This window comes from Halyomorpha halys, unplaced genomic scaffold (assembly GCF_000696795.3).
Source record: "Halyomorpha halys isolate HHAL.00 unplaced genomic scaffold, Hhal_1.1 Scaffold202.1, whole genome shotgun sequence".
Taxonomy (NCBI): domain Eukaryota; kingdom Metazoa; phylum Arthropoda; class Insecta; order Hemiptera; family Pentatomidae; genus Halyomorpha; species Halyomorpha halys.
The window spans coordinates 142,119-154,711 of NW_027116652.1; the positions used below are offsets into that span (position 1 = coordinate 142,119).

The 12,593-nt window shown below is 29.3% G+C and overlaps 1 protein-coding gene and 1 long non-coding RNA gene across 6 annotated transcripts in view; one reads left to right on the plus strand and one right to left on the minus strand.

Moving 5' to 3' along the window:
* The window catches only part of LOC106679432 (uncharacterized), a 205,510-nt gene that overhangs the window by 114,784 nt on the left and 78,133 nt on the right, over positions 1-12,593 (plus strand). The window lies entirely within an intron of this gene.
* The window catches only part of LOC106679431 (transcription factor GATA-4), a 144,789-nt gene that overhangs the window by 79,433 nt on the left and 52,763 nt on the right, over positions 1-12,593 (minus strand). For 2 of the 3 annotated variants that reach the window (XM_067053389.1, XM_067053387.1), the window contains exon 2: positions 542-715. In XM_067053389.1, coding sequence (XP_066909490.1) covers positions 542-715 — 174 coding nt within the window. Of the gene's footprint in view, positions 1-541; positions 716-5,065; positions 5,167-12,593 lie in introns of those variants that run through there. The other variant, XM_067053388.1, reaches the window with a different exon arrangement.

Genomic DNA, 12,593 nt, shown 5'->3' on the forward strand with positions numbered 1-12,593 from the left:
AAATTCTTTCTCCGACCACTATTAATCTTTGAACTCGTCATCGTCTATCTCGATCAAATTCATATGATTAAATTTAGAAATAAACGGAATAATACAATCCACCTACGCTAGATAACAGATCCACTTGGAACTATGGAAGTTTCATTGTATGGTTACCTCCTTTTACGCAGATTTGCTCTAAATCGTTGGTAGCCTTATCATTGCCCGGTAAAGTTTACCGAGATTTAAGAAATCCTAGTTTAAACTGTGACGATGCGACCAGCTCTTAAGTTGCAGGAATTATTTATTAGGGGGGCGGAGGATCAAAATCCAAAATTTCGCGCAGATTTCTCTATGATAAAGTTAGTAAATGTTTATTTTTTTAGCTGCTCATAGATGAAAATAGTTTAGTTCATTTACTCTTTGGTAAAGAGTTTTTCTTTTTTATTCCCATAAGTTGGGCCATTCGACCAAAATAAATACGCCTCATCGTCACATTACGCCCCCTCCCAATACGAGATGCCGCGCCACTAGTGTATGGTAGTTATATATCTATACTGACCAACAGAGGCCGGGTCCTGTACAGGCTCATACTGGACGTAGTGGTGGTGGTGCTGGACCGGGGAGGGAGTGGCCACGATGCGGGAGGCCGCCGCGTTGTCCTCCTGGGCTCTGGCCTCCTCCTCCTTCACTTGCACCTCCTCCTCGTCTCCTCGCCAGTCCCCCAGCTGCATACCTGCCAACATAGTCATCGAAATTAGCCTTTATATATCTCGATAAACACCACTGAAATATTTAATTACCTGGAAACTAAGAATTTTTATAAACATTAATAAAAAATCTTTTGCAACAAACAGCGACTATTTAAGAAAAACAGCGATGTGATGGAGCGAGTTCTGTACTTTATGGTGGATGTGACTGAAGCCTAGGAATCTCTCCAATTACTTTTTTTTTTTTTTAAAGACCCCTTTTCTAATCATTTCGGACATACGTGAGCTTATCTATAGGTGACCAACCTATTTTAACCATAGTGGGGTGTCAAGTTTATCATTTCTTGGGACCACCACATGAAAAAAGTCACCCTGGACAGATTCGAAACGGCGCCGCTAATGTTCCCAGGTGGCAAAGACCTGCACCTCACCCACCTGAGCTACAGACAGCCCCAATTTCGATCCTTATTTTTTTTTTATAATTAATTTTTATTACTCAAAAATATTCCATATTTATAGCGTTGTAAATAGTTGGTAAAATAGTAAGGGTGTCTTTTGCACGAGACTATCCCCCCCCATAACCAATTATTAAATATAAAATAAATCTATTATAGTAACCATCTAAGGCCAACCAGGCCGATATGGTAATGAATAAATTAATATCAACTGTCTATAAACTCAACGTGCGCTATTTAATTTTCAAGGACACCTTCACCTTCAGTTTGAATATTTTACGTGTTGTCTAGCTGGGGCTATATTTTTTCCCCTTACTTCTTAATATTACCAGTATTTTTTAAAGAAATCTTAATCTTGTTCAAATGCAACTGATGAACTTATTCTTTATTGAACGGATCAAATTTTGAAACAACCTTATTACAAACCAATATTAATATTTGGTGGCTAATTAAAGAGAGTAACCTATTAAACATTGATATGCTTTAAGTACTTATTTTTGTTTCTTGATAAAACAGCAATTTTTTTATACACCAATTTATAAAACATCATTTCCTAGTATACCCGTCAACTAAAACGTGAAAATGGGTCCGGTCTTATCCTTGAAACATTTATTAAAACGAGTAAATCAGTCTTTTATAAAAAAAAAAATCATAAAAAGTAAATCGAGTTAGATAATATTGGAAATCGGCGAGTGTGTAAACATCACAATAAATCCAGAAATAATTATACTTCCCAAGATACCCCCCTAAAAACTTAGAATTTAGTCCAGTCTTATTTTACCTTTGAAATATTTATAAAAAACGAGTAAATTATTCTTAGATAAAAAAAGTAAATAAAATATATATTATTAAAAATAATAATTGAATACGATTGAAAAAGTGGATAATTAATTAATTAATTATACGTTTTACATCCCTTCCTGTTCTCCCCAATATGCTCACAATTTCGTGGTACTTTTAAGGACGTGTAATGTTCTGGGCCCTGTTTCATAATAAAGTACAAACTAATATTATTAGTCTTGTAGATTTATCTCAATTCAATTACACAGACTTGTACAATAGTAACATGTGCTTTAATATTTTTTAATTTCTGTAATATCACTAATAGTTATCCCTACCATAAAAAAATAAGTATTAGTATTATTACCACACTAGTTTCTACACTTGTACTATGAACTAATTCTATTAGCTTTCATTATGAAACAGGGCCCTGGTGGCACTGCAACAATATAGGGTAGGTCACTTCTTAATTTTTTTAGTATTAGAGTAAGGTGTCTAATTTGAATGCATTATATTGAAGCATATATGAATTTATATATATTCATATAAATATTCCAATACAAAAAAAAAAAAAAATAGAAATACCACCGTGAATTAAAAATATTCAATTATTGTAACTTCTTCTATGGGCATTTTTTTGTCATTGATTCAATCAAAATATAATATTAAAATATGATAATCATTAAATTTATATGATTAAAAAATTTTAATTGATAATAAGTTTAACTTTATTAATAACTTTTTTAGTTCTAAAGAGAGTAAATGTATATAATTTACAATTATAATATATATATATAATTGTAAAAAACATAACAAACAAAGAATAACGCTAAAACATCATTTTTTTTTTCAATTTAATTTATTATGATTATTTATATCAGATATTTTATCAACATTAGGAATCATCTATTTTAGGCGTCATAAACATTCCCGGAAATCTGGAATGATAATTATGTACATATTTTTAATTTATCAAAAAGAGGTGTGTTAACCTATAGGCGTTCATTTATATTTATTTATTAAATTGCATGAGCCTAAAATGAAATTTTAATTTAGACGGTGGTGCCATCTAGTAGCGGAATGAATGAACTCGACTGATAACGAACCAGATCTTTGAGATTATTTGAGCGGGAGGCATTGATATAGACGTATCGGTTTGACAGAACTTAGCTATTTTTAGAATTTTATTCTGTATAAAAATATATATTTTATTAATAACATCTCCGTTGAAGATCCAATATTTTATAATATATATATATTTTTTTTTTAATTCCTGACTAATAATAAAATTCTAATTCCATAATTTGTGTTAAATCATAGCGTCAGTCATTACACTGAATCTCCCACCGTACCGTAACATAAAGCTAATGTTATAATAATATAAACATGAAAAAATGATTTATAACATTTCATCTTGAGCGTCGACACATTAAATAAAACTTATTTGAAAAACTATTAAACAAAGCTTAAAATTTATAAATTTTTAACTAGCTCTGTACCTCTTTTCAAAATATTTTAAAAAAGTTTAAAGTAATTATTATACAAGAGTAATTATAAATTGAGTAGTAAAGTAATTATAAATTATACAATAGTAAATAATCAAGTAATGAATTATATAGGACGTAGTATTAAATTATTTATTGTAAAAAAAATTAAAAAAATTATTTTTTTTTTTACATTTCCATATTTTATTTTTTGTTATTAATGTCATATTTATTTTAAAATATATCATGAGCTATTTATAATTTTGTACAAATATTTTTATTGATCCTATTTTGAGAATCCAAGTTGGACGTGATTCAGACACATTTAATTTTTCACATTTGTAGCAATTAAAATTAATGTGTATTCTATAGGGTTGATAGCTTGTTATGATATGAATAAAGCCCCCTAAACAATATTTTATATGTTGTTTTTATATTTAAAATAAATTCAACAAAAAAATATATTAATAAAAAAAAAAATAAAATCGTTAAACCCAATCCTGTTAATTTTTATGTTAAGAGTTTTTTGCAATATTTTCGTTACACAATCCGATTTGTTCCACAATTTAATGTTAATGATCAGAGATGAATTCATTATTCTTTTCTATCAAATTCAAAATTATTTTACATATCTTCCATATTCTAATACTCCAAGATATATTAATTTCAAGTATACTTATTCGTAATAAAAATTAATCAATGTAAATATTATATCAACATAATTTGTATATACATTTTTATTATAATAATAGTGCATTATTAACCAAATTCATAGTTCTGACTTTTAAGAAAATAATTTTTTATACGATTTATAAATTTATAATTTTTTTTTAATATCCTGACAGGTCATAATAAAATCGCAATAGTTTTTCATTTATATATTTTACGTTTAAAGGATCCAATGTCATCATCATCATCGTCACAATCATCTTCAGCATCTACAGTCGTTCAATATTTCTTTAAATTTGTAGATGCTGAAGATTGGTGTTGGGTCTGTGTATATTCTAAAAATCTTAAATATATAAATCAAAAACTATGGTTTTTATTGTGATCTAGAGGTGGGGAAAAATATAATATGAAATATGAAACAAATTAATATTCACTTTATATGAGAACTAAATTTTTAAGCTGGTTCGCCATGATTTCAGTTACATTTCTTTATAATTTAATATAATCAAGAATCTGGAATTAAAAATATTACTTGAGACATTATATACCAAAACCAGCCAAGTATTTTATTGAAAGTTTAGGAGGTTTTAATTATTTTAGCACTATATAATCAGGATGTAAATAGATTTTTTTTTTGGATAAAACATTTATGAAAGAATTATTTTATCTCTGATAATCCAGTACAAAAATAGATTAATTAAAAAAAAAATTAACACTGAAAATGGACTTTTTTAAATTTGAAATCTCATTTACTTGATAATGCATTTTGGTTTTGAGATATGGTAATATTGCATTGTGGACTATAAATACTAGGTTGGAATAATTATTTCGTTTTCAGATGATGCTGTTGAAGTATAATCATATGTCTATATGTCTTATCTATCAGGAATATATCTGAACTAATATCACTTGCGATACGAGCTAAAGGACACGACGTATCCATGAGCATGTGACCCTATGACGTAAACATGAACATAACATAGATTACCTTTTTGTTCGACAATTGCGTTTTCTGACATCCTCCCTTGAAACGTTTTGACATTCCCAGCTCAGACCGTGGAAACTTACTAGCCTTTTCGGATTCCTCCCACCCTCCTCTCCCGGGGTTGAGATCTGATCCTTCTTATCTGAGAGGAGATAGCTAGGGTGAGGGGTCACTCAGATATTTTTCAGTATTTTTGTCTAGTTAGTATTTGACCTTGGTTAGACCCTTGGTAATTAAGGAGTCCCAATTAGTTAGAAGTGGTTCTCATCAGTAATGGCTTCTGTCGAACCTTCAAAACAGCCTATAATATTTTCTGTCTCAATTGGCAGCTCTAGTGGCATAATTGACAGTGTGAGATACCCTCAAATATATAAAAAGGAATGATTTGTCATCTTTATAAAACCTATTTATTTAAAAAAAAACATTGCATCATGGATAAGCAGTACTATACATTAAGCAATAGACCTATAACTAGGTCTAATGAACCTGAGGGTTCCATGCTGAGACCTCAAACTCTACCTATAATAGTTGACTATAACATGATATATAATAGATGACTATACCTATAACATGATCTTTAGTTTAACATGTTAAAGCGTGTAATTGAAAAACTCATGTTAAATGGAAAAATATTTCCTTCTTTTACCATATTAAAACAATATAAAATATAATAGGGGTATTCATGATACTGTGTTAAATGTAAAATGTTTTGCCATGTTAAATGTTATAAGTATAGGATTGCTCAGCTTGTGTTTTGATTGTGTTAGTATTGCTTTTGATTTTTTTATAACTAATAAAGCAATGGATGATAATAATAATGTAACAGCTGTCAATTAGCTCACCTTGATTCTTTTCCTCACAAGTTGAAGATCAACAAGATACTTAGTAGCCAACCTTTTACACAACTTCTATTTTTCACTCAATTTAGGCATGTTATTAATAAATTAATAATCTAAACTTAGAAGTAAGCAATCACTTGAAGTTTTGGAAGTAAAGGCTACAAAAGCTCAGAAAATCCGCTTGGAGCTCTAATGCATTTAACACTACTTTAAATAGTAGTGCTCAAACTATACTTATAACATTTAACATGGTAATACATTTTACATTAACAGAACATTATACCCCAATATACCTGCATACATCGCACTTAAAATTGGTTCATGTTAAAGTTATCTTTATGATCTTAAGACCAGAGAAGGCGAAAATTATGAACAAAAAGTTTTTATATATATATTTTTTTTATATGATGCTTCCTATTTAAGGGAGATCGTAAGGTCTCTATATTTCCTTTATTTATTCATACATTTTTTTTAGCATTTTTTTATTTATCCATTGTTTATTATTTTTAACGATGAGAACTGTTTATTTTTTTTTAATAAACAAAACTAATGGTACGAATTATGATAAGAACTAGATGATATTAATGGCCATTTAATTGTACATTGACATGCCGAGTTTAATCAAAATCATTTTAGAGAAAATGGAAAAAAATCGTTGTAAAAAAAAAGTTGTCCTACTTTAATCAATGCATATACAGAATACAATATATTCGATTATTAAAAAGGAAGAAAGAAAATAAATACTAAAAATAAGACAAAGCAAGCAATCAAACGGATGTTTGTCTAAAACAATGGAAATTCCGATCATTGATGTATATCTAATATAATACAAGTGAATTCAAAAAATAATATTTCTATATAAAAGAAAATGACCTTCATCGAAAATGTTCTGCAGACTAATTTTATTGTATGTAAAAGTGCACTAATATCATACCATCAGTTTCATTCTTACGGCACTTTACGTAACAAAACAATTACACCTGATTCACCCATTCCTTTGTTTACGATTTAATTGATTACAATAAAATCATCTGTGCTAGGTAAAGAATTACATTTTTCGAAGTATTGCGCTCATATTAAAGCTCATTAATAGTTGATTTAAAATGAAATTAATATTTTATGTATTTAAAGAAAAAAATAGTCAATCTTGATAATCATAAATACATAAAGATTAAAACTGAAGACCCGAGAGAAAGAAATCATTCTTGTAAAAATACTGTAAACATTCGATAATGTTCCCATCCCACAGGAGGAGATTATAACACAAAAAAAGCAATGCTACCCATGCGGACTCGCCCCACTAAAACCCCCCATACTTAAAACGAGTAGAGTAGATTTAATATAGTTAACTCGAGCAATATTTAAAGAGCGCTTTATATTTGAAATCAGCCTGATGTATGATGTATATAAATTTGGAAGGCATTATTTTTTTTTTTTACGCGTTGTTTAGTTTTTAAACTTTAAGTAGTGGCAAAACTGTGAAAATATGAATAAAAAAATCATAAAGTTAAATTTTCTCATATTCAAATGGAAGGTGTTCTCCACCAGAGCTTATAAGAGAGTGTTAAAGTATGTTAGTATAATGTGATAATTAAATATTATATATCTTAACAAATCTGGATTTCGAATTCTACAGCCGAACTTAAAACCACAATTACATGAAGTTCATTTGTCAATGATACCCTCGACTATTTATATTATTATACTTATAAAGCACAACCAACATAAAGTAGCCAACTCGAATTTTCTATGGAATATAAATTTGATACAAGAGTTCTGCATTACTAAAGTAGGAGTCCTAAACTATGAAACGAGGGATCTTAAATGCAATTATATCCATTTTTTTCACAATATTCATTTTATACACCATTATTATTAGAAGAACTGTGCCTATAAAGTGTTAAAAAGTGTAAAGTCGTAAGAAACTGAAATTATATTTAAGTAGGTGTCAATGCGACAATGATGATCAGTTGAAAATGAGGTGTGACGGCCACTTGATAAAATCGACTTTTCAACTTTAATCTAAGTAAAATATTTTCCTTAAATGAGTAGCTTAGTGAAAATTAGTAAAAAAAAAAATAATAATCTAATACTTTTAATTCGATAATTTATTTAATATAATACACATATTATTTTGACTTAAAAAAAAAATGTTTCAACAAAAAAAATATAGGACAACAGAATTAACAATTTTTTTTATTTTTCTCTTTTCGAGAGGATATTCAAGAAGTATATAGTAAGATTTTGTTCTTAAGAATTCATATTCATGGAAATATATTGTAATAATTGAAATTCATAACTAATCTTCCTCTTTGCCCTATCGAGCACCCATTTCGGAACCTTTTGTTCCAGAGCAGACCCATATGCTGGAGAATTGTTAAGAGATAAATTCACTATAATGTACACACTGCTCTGCGAAGGCCTGATAACCCTGGCTTTTTCCAAGAAGCATTTTTGTATCTTTCCTCAGCGAAATGTCTCCGTTGTCTGCTTCGAATGGGCCAAATAGCTTTATTTTAAAAATGAATTTCTGAATACAGGTTACTAAAATATATTTAAAATTTACAATATATCAATCATAAATATTTACTTTGTTAGGGTTGTATTACGGTATACGTATTGTGGAATTTTAAAAAATATTTGGAATATATCCAGACTTTTATGTTTTACTTATTTTTTCGGGTTTGATACTAATTTTTTATCTTGAGAATACTACACACAAAAAAAAAAGAAAAAATTACAAAAAAAATTGTATTTTACACGTTTTTAATAAAAGAGTCAAAATATATGTCAAAAGTACTCAGAGGTCATAATCCCATAATAGTTCATTTGTGTCATCTGTTTACATTTTCATGTTTCCTAAATATTATTTTATGCTTCAATGATGTCTTCACAAGTTCGGGAACGATATTGAAACTGGACCTGGGTCTGACCATGATTGATGTAACAGTTTAATTTTTTTTTTTTAACATTTGATTATGGAGTTTATAGTCTCGTACAAAAGACACCCCTAACCATATATAACTAAAAAAAAAATTAAGGTAACATAAATAGATAAAAATAATAATTCTTAATAAAACAGAAAATTAAAGTTAATAACGACATTCATAGACCTAATAAAACAAACAATTAGAAAGTTAAAAAAATATAACATGAAAGTAAAACAAAAAACCTTTAGAGAAACGGCTTCGAATATTTTTTTTATTTACCAGAAAATGCTAACTTAAAAAGAAAATATTCAAAAGGAGAGTATTGATATATTATTGCTAAAATAATTAAATTAAGTTTTTATTTTATTTATGAATTTAATTTTGTGTTTCTAGATACTTTTGTGCATCTTTCATTTTCATGATAGTATCATTACAATATCTTCGATATATATATATCGAGGATTAGCATCCTCGTAACATTCAAAAATGTTTAACAACTTCTCAAAAATACGAAACAGAGAAATTATTAAAAATAGAAGTCTCAATAAATTCCATATATTTTTGACACTCACTGTAAATATATAATTGTGAATTCGGCTGAGTCGATTTAAGTAATTTTATTCCTTCAGTGAATATTACTTTTTTTAAATATACATTTATAAAAAATGTTTACGCTCTATTTGGTTGATTTTATTGTTGAAGTGGGATGTGTTATCCTATTCTTTCCGATATTTAGGAGAATAAAAGCTGAGCTTAATAAGCCGTTTTGTACTCACTAGAAAATTATTAGTTTCTTAAAACTGGTTTTCTCTTTCTATATTTCTTGCTTGAACTTAGTGAATACTATATTTTGGTCAGCACAAAACCTTTGAACACCACAACGTCCATTATAATTAGTGTTTAATATTAGACACAATATATTTATCAAATGTGATTAGTTATTTTCTTTGCTTATTCTTTTCCGCATCGTTGATCTATAAATCAACTACATATAAATCAACCGACCAATAAAGACCAGTTTGAAGCGTTAGATATATTTTTTTATGAACATTCAATATTAAATTATAGATATATTTCTCACCCTCTATTTTGTTTCTGAAGATATTATAATCACTACACACAATAAGTTATATGCGTGTAGCAGGAACGATTTGGAATAAACCGGTTTCAGAATTGCTCGTACATAATTAAAGTGGGTGTTTTTTTTTTTTTTATAAAATTATGAACAGAAATATGGAAGCATAATCTCTGATATATTATTAGGAGCTATATTATAGCTAGGAGATGTATTATTAAATAGTATTCCAGTATTATTTTTATTCCTAGACCAATTTAGTCTCCAATCCCTAACGCACCATAATACTGCCTTCCTGATCGTATCTAACATACTGAGATTATCCTATATGTTACCATCCCTTAATAACCGGATAGGGAAGGTCGATGCATTCCGTGAGACCACCTCAAAATTAAAGTCAACCCTTCCAAGCCGAAATTGAACCAGTGCTACTTGTGTTCTATGTTGCTAAGGAGAAGCTGTTACTCTCTTGCCTATAATAGCTCCACCCAGATTGATTCATTCGTTATACCCAAAAGGGCGGTGTATCATTCATCATATGTCCCTGAGATGTTATTCCTTTCCCTCCACACCCCATTTTTTAAATGAAAAGCGATCTAATTTTTTCATTAATGGTTTTAAATTACGAAAAAATATATAGGATAAAATTAGTTAGTTTATTACCTTGAGTTTTCAAACAACAGTTAATAACTTATCGGTTTATGTTTCAGTTATAGAAGTATTATGGGGGTAAAACTTATAGCTAAATCAAATTGATACAGACTAGAGTTAGTACATCTCACTTTAACATAACCATAAAGAATACCGAAATAAAGATTATCCCTGCTTTAATGTGATCTTATTTTTTTTTCAGTTTTGATGACTTCGAAGTTGGATGATTACTTAATCCATTATTATATTATTGGAGGAAGATAGTCCGAGTAACTTCATTCTTATCAGCCCCGACGAAGCCTTGCAAAGTGGGACGAAACGTTTGTTAACAATAAACAGTTTTTTGTTACTATTTTGATACCTTTATTATACCGCCAGCCGGACTATCTTTCTCCAATCTACATCATACGGTCAACTATCTTCTTCCAATATTATTTATTTAAATTACTTTGTATAGATTTAATATTTACGTTGAAGAAGTTTTTAATGATAGATGGTTTTCAGGGTTTTGAGCCTAGCACATACATTTATTTTCACTCACTCAGATATAAATAAATTATATGTTAACATAATTTACAATATAATTCGATTGAAGTAAATACAATTCGGAACACCTTTTCGATAACTTTCAACTGGAACAGTCTTGATGAAGCTCTTTAAAGTGGGGTGAAACGTGGGCAAATAATTAGTTGTTAACTATATATTTTTCCTTTTGTCTGCATCCCCGACCGTCTTTTTTATATTTTAAAAAACACGGTGATCACTTACTTATGTATTAAGGGACGTGACAGCAGTGCGTGTTAGGTCCAATACCAATACCAATACATATATTTATAAATATATATAATATGTAAATATGTTTTTTTATATTTTTTTTGTGGGTAGGGATGTTTTCGATACAAGAAAAGAATCCCTTCATATCATAAAAATCGAATTATCTAAAAATCACAATAATTCCTATGGGAGTACTTCGATTCGCATAATGCAAAAAAAAAGTTCTTCATGTTTGGTAAACGGGGGTTGTGAAAGTTTGCCCGAGCCAGATGTAAATATAGAAATCCATCCCGTGCCTGAGTCACGAGAGAATTTCAAGATTGGATATCTTCCCAACATAGGCACATTATCTTCTGATAGCTTAATATCTGCGGTGATACTCGATGCAAGATTGTCCTATCGTATGTTATATTTATCGTTATATGGCCTCTGTAATCTGCCGCTGTTGTTGTCATGTCCTCTCCCTTCGGCTACCGAGGGGTCTTCCAGGATCAGGATGGACATTCGAAGAGTAGGATATGAGTCCTCCACTGCTGGGCCAACGTGGCAGCGATGACGTCAATGTGTTGTGTAAGAGCAGAAAACAGAATGGTGTCAAAGGTCGATATATTAATGTCCGCCTTATCAAATGTTCGTAATTACGCTTCTTATATTTACTAACGAATATCATCGCTTGGGAAGTTTTTTGGAATTGGAACTGGCCGATCAGACTTCCCTCGCGTGATATTTGTGTCGAAACATGACTGGAACTTGATCTGTAAACATGACATGCAGCATTTGTGTTTTGTTTCATAACGTGTGATCTGCATACCTAGGGGGGGGGAGGATAGGTCATTATCCTATGAATGAAATCATATAAGTACAGCGTAATCTGGTTATGTGGGTACTGGATATGTGAGAGTCCTGTACTGCTGACAATTACTCTCATGTTTGAGTGAGCAAATTAGGAAAAAAATAATCAAATTTTATCATCATTTAAAAAAAAAAAAAATAGCAAGCATCATTCTAAAAAACATCTTGAAACAATTCTTAATTTCTAAAAAAATTATATAGGTATTTCGACGATTTATTTTATTCAACTCTTTGGTTCAACACAACGATGGGTTGATTTTTTTTTTTAAATAGTATAATAATTGAATTGTTATTGTAATAGTGTAATTGTTATTGTGGTATTATAATGTAATAAAGAATGGTGCCACTATCCTACTGCAGTATTACAAATCTTATGCAAATTTCAATAGATTAACTATCAAATAAATTAT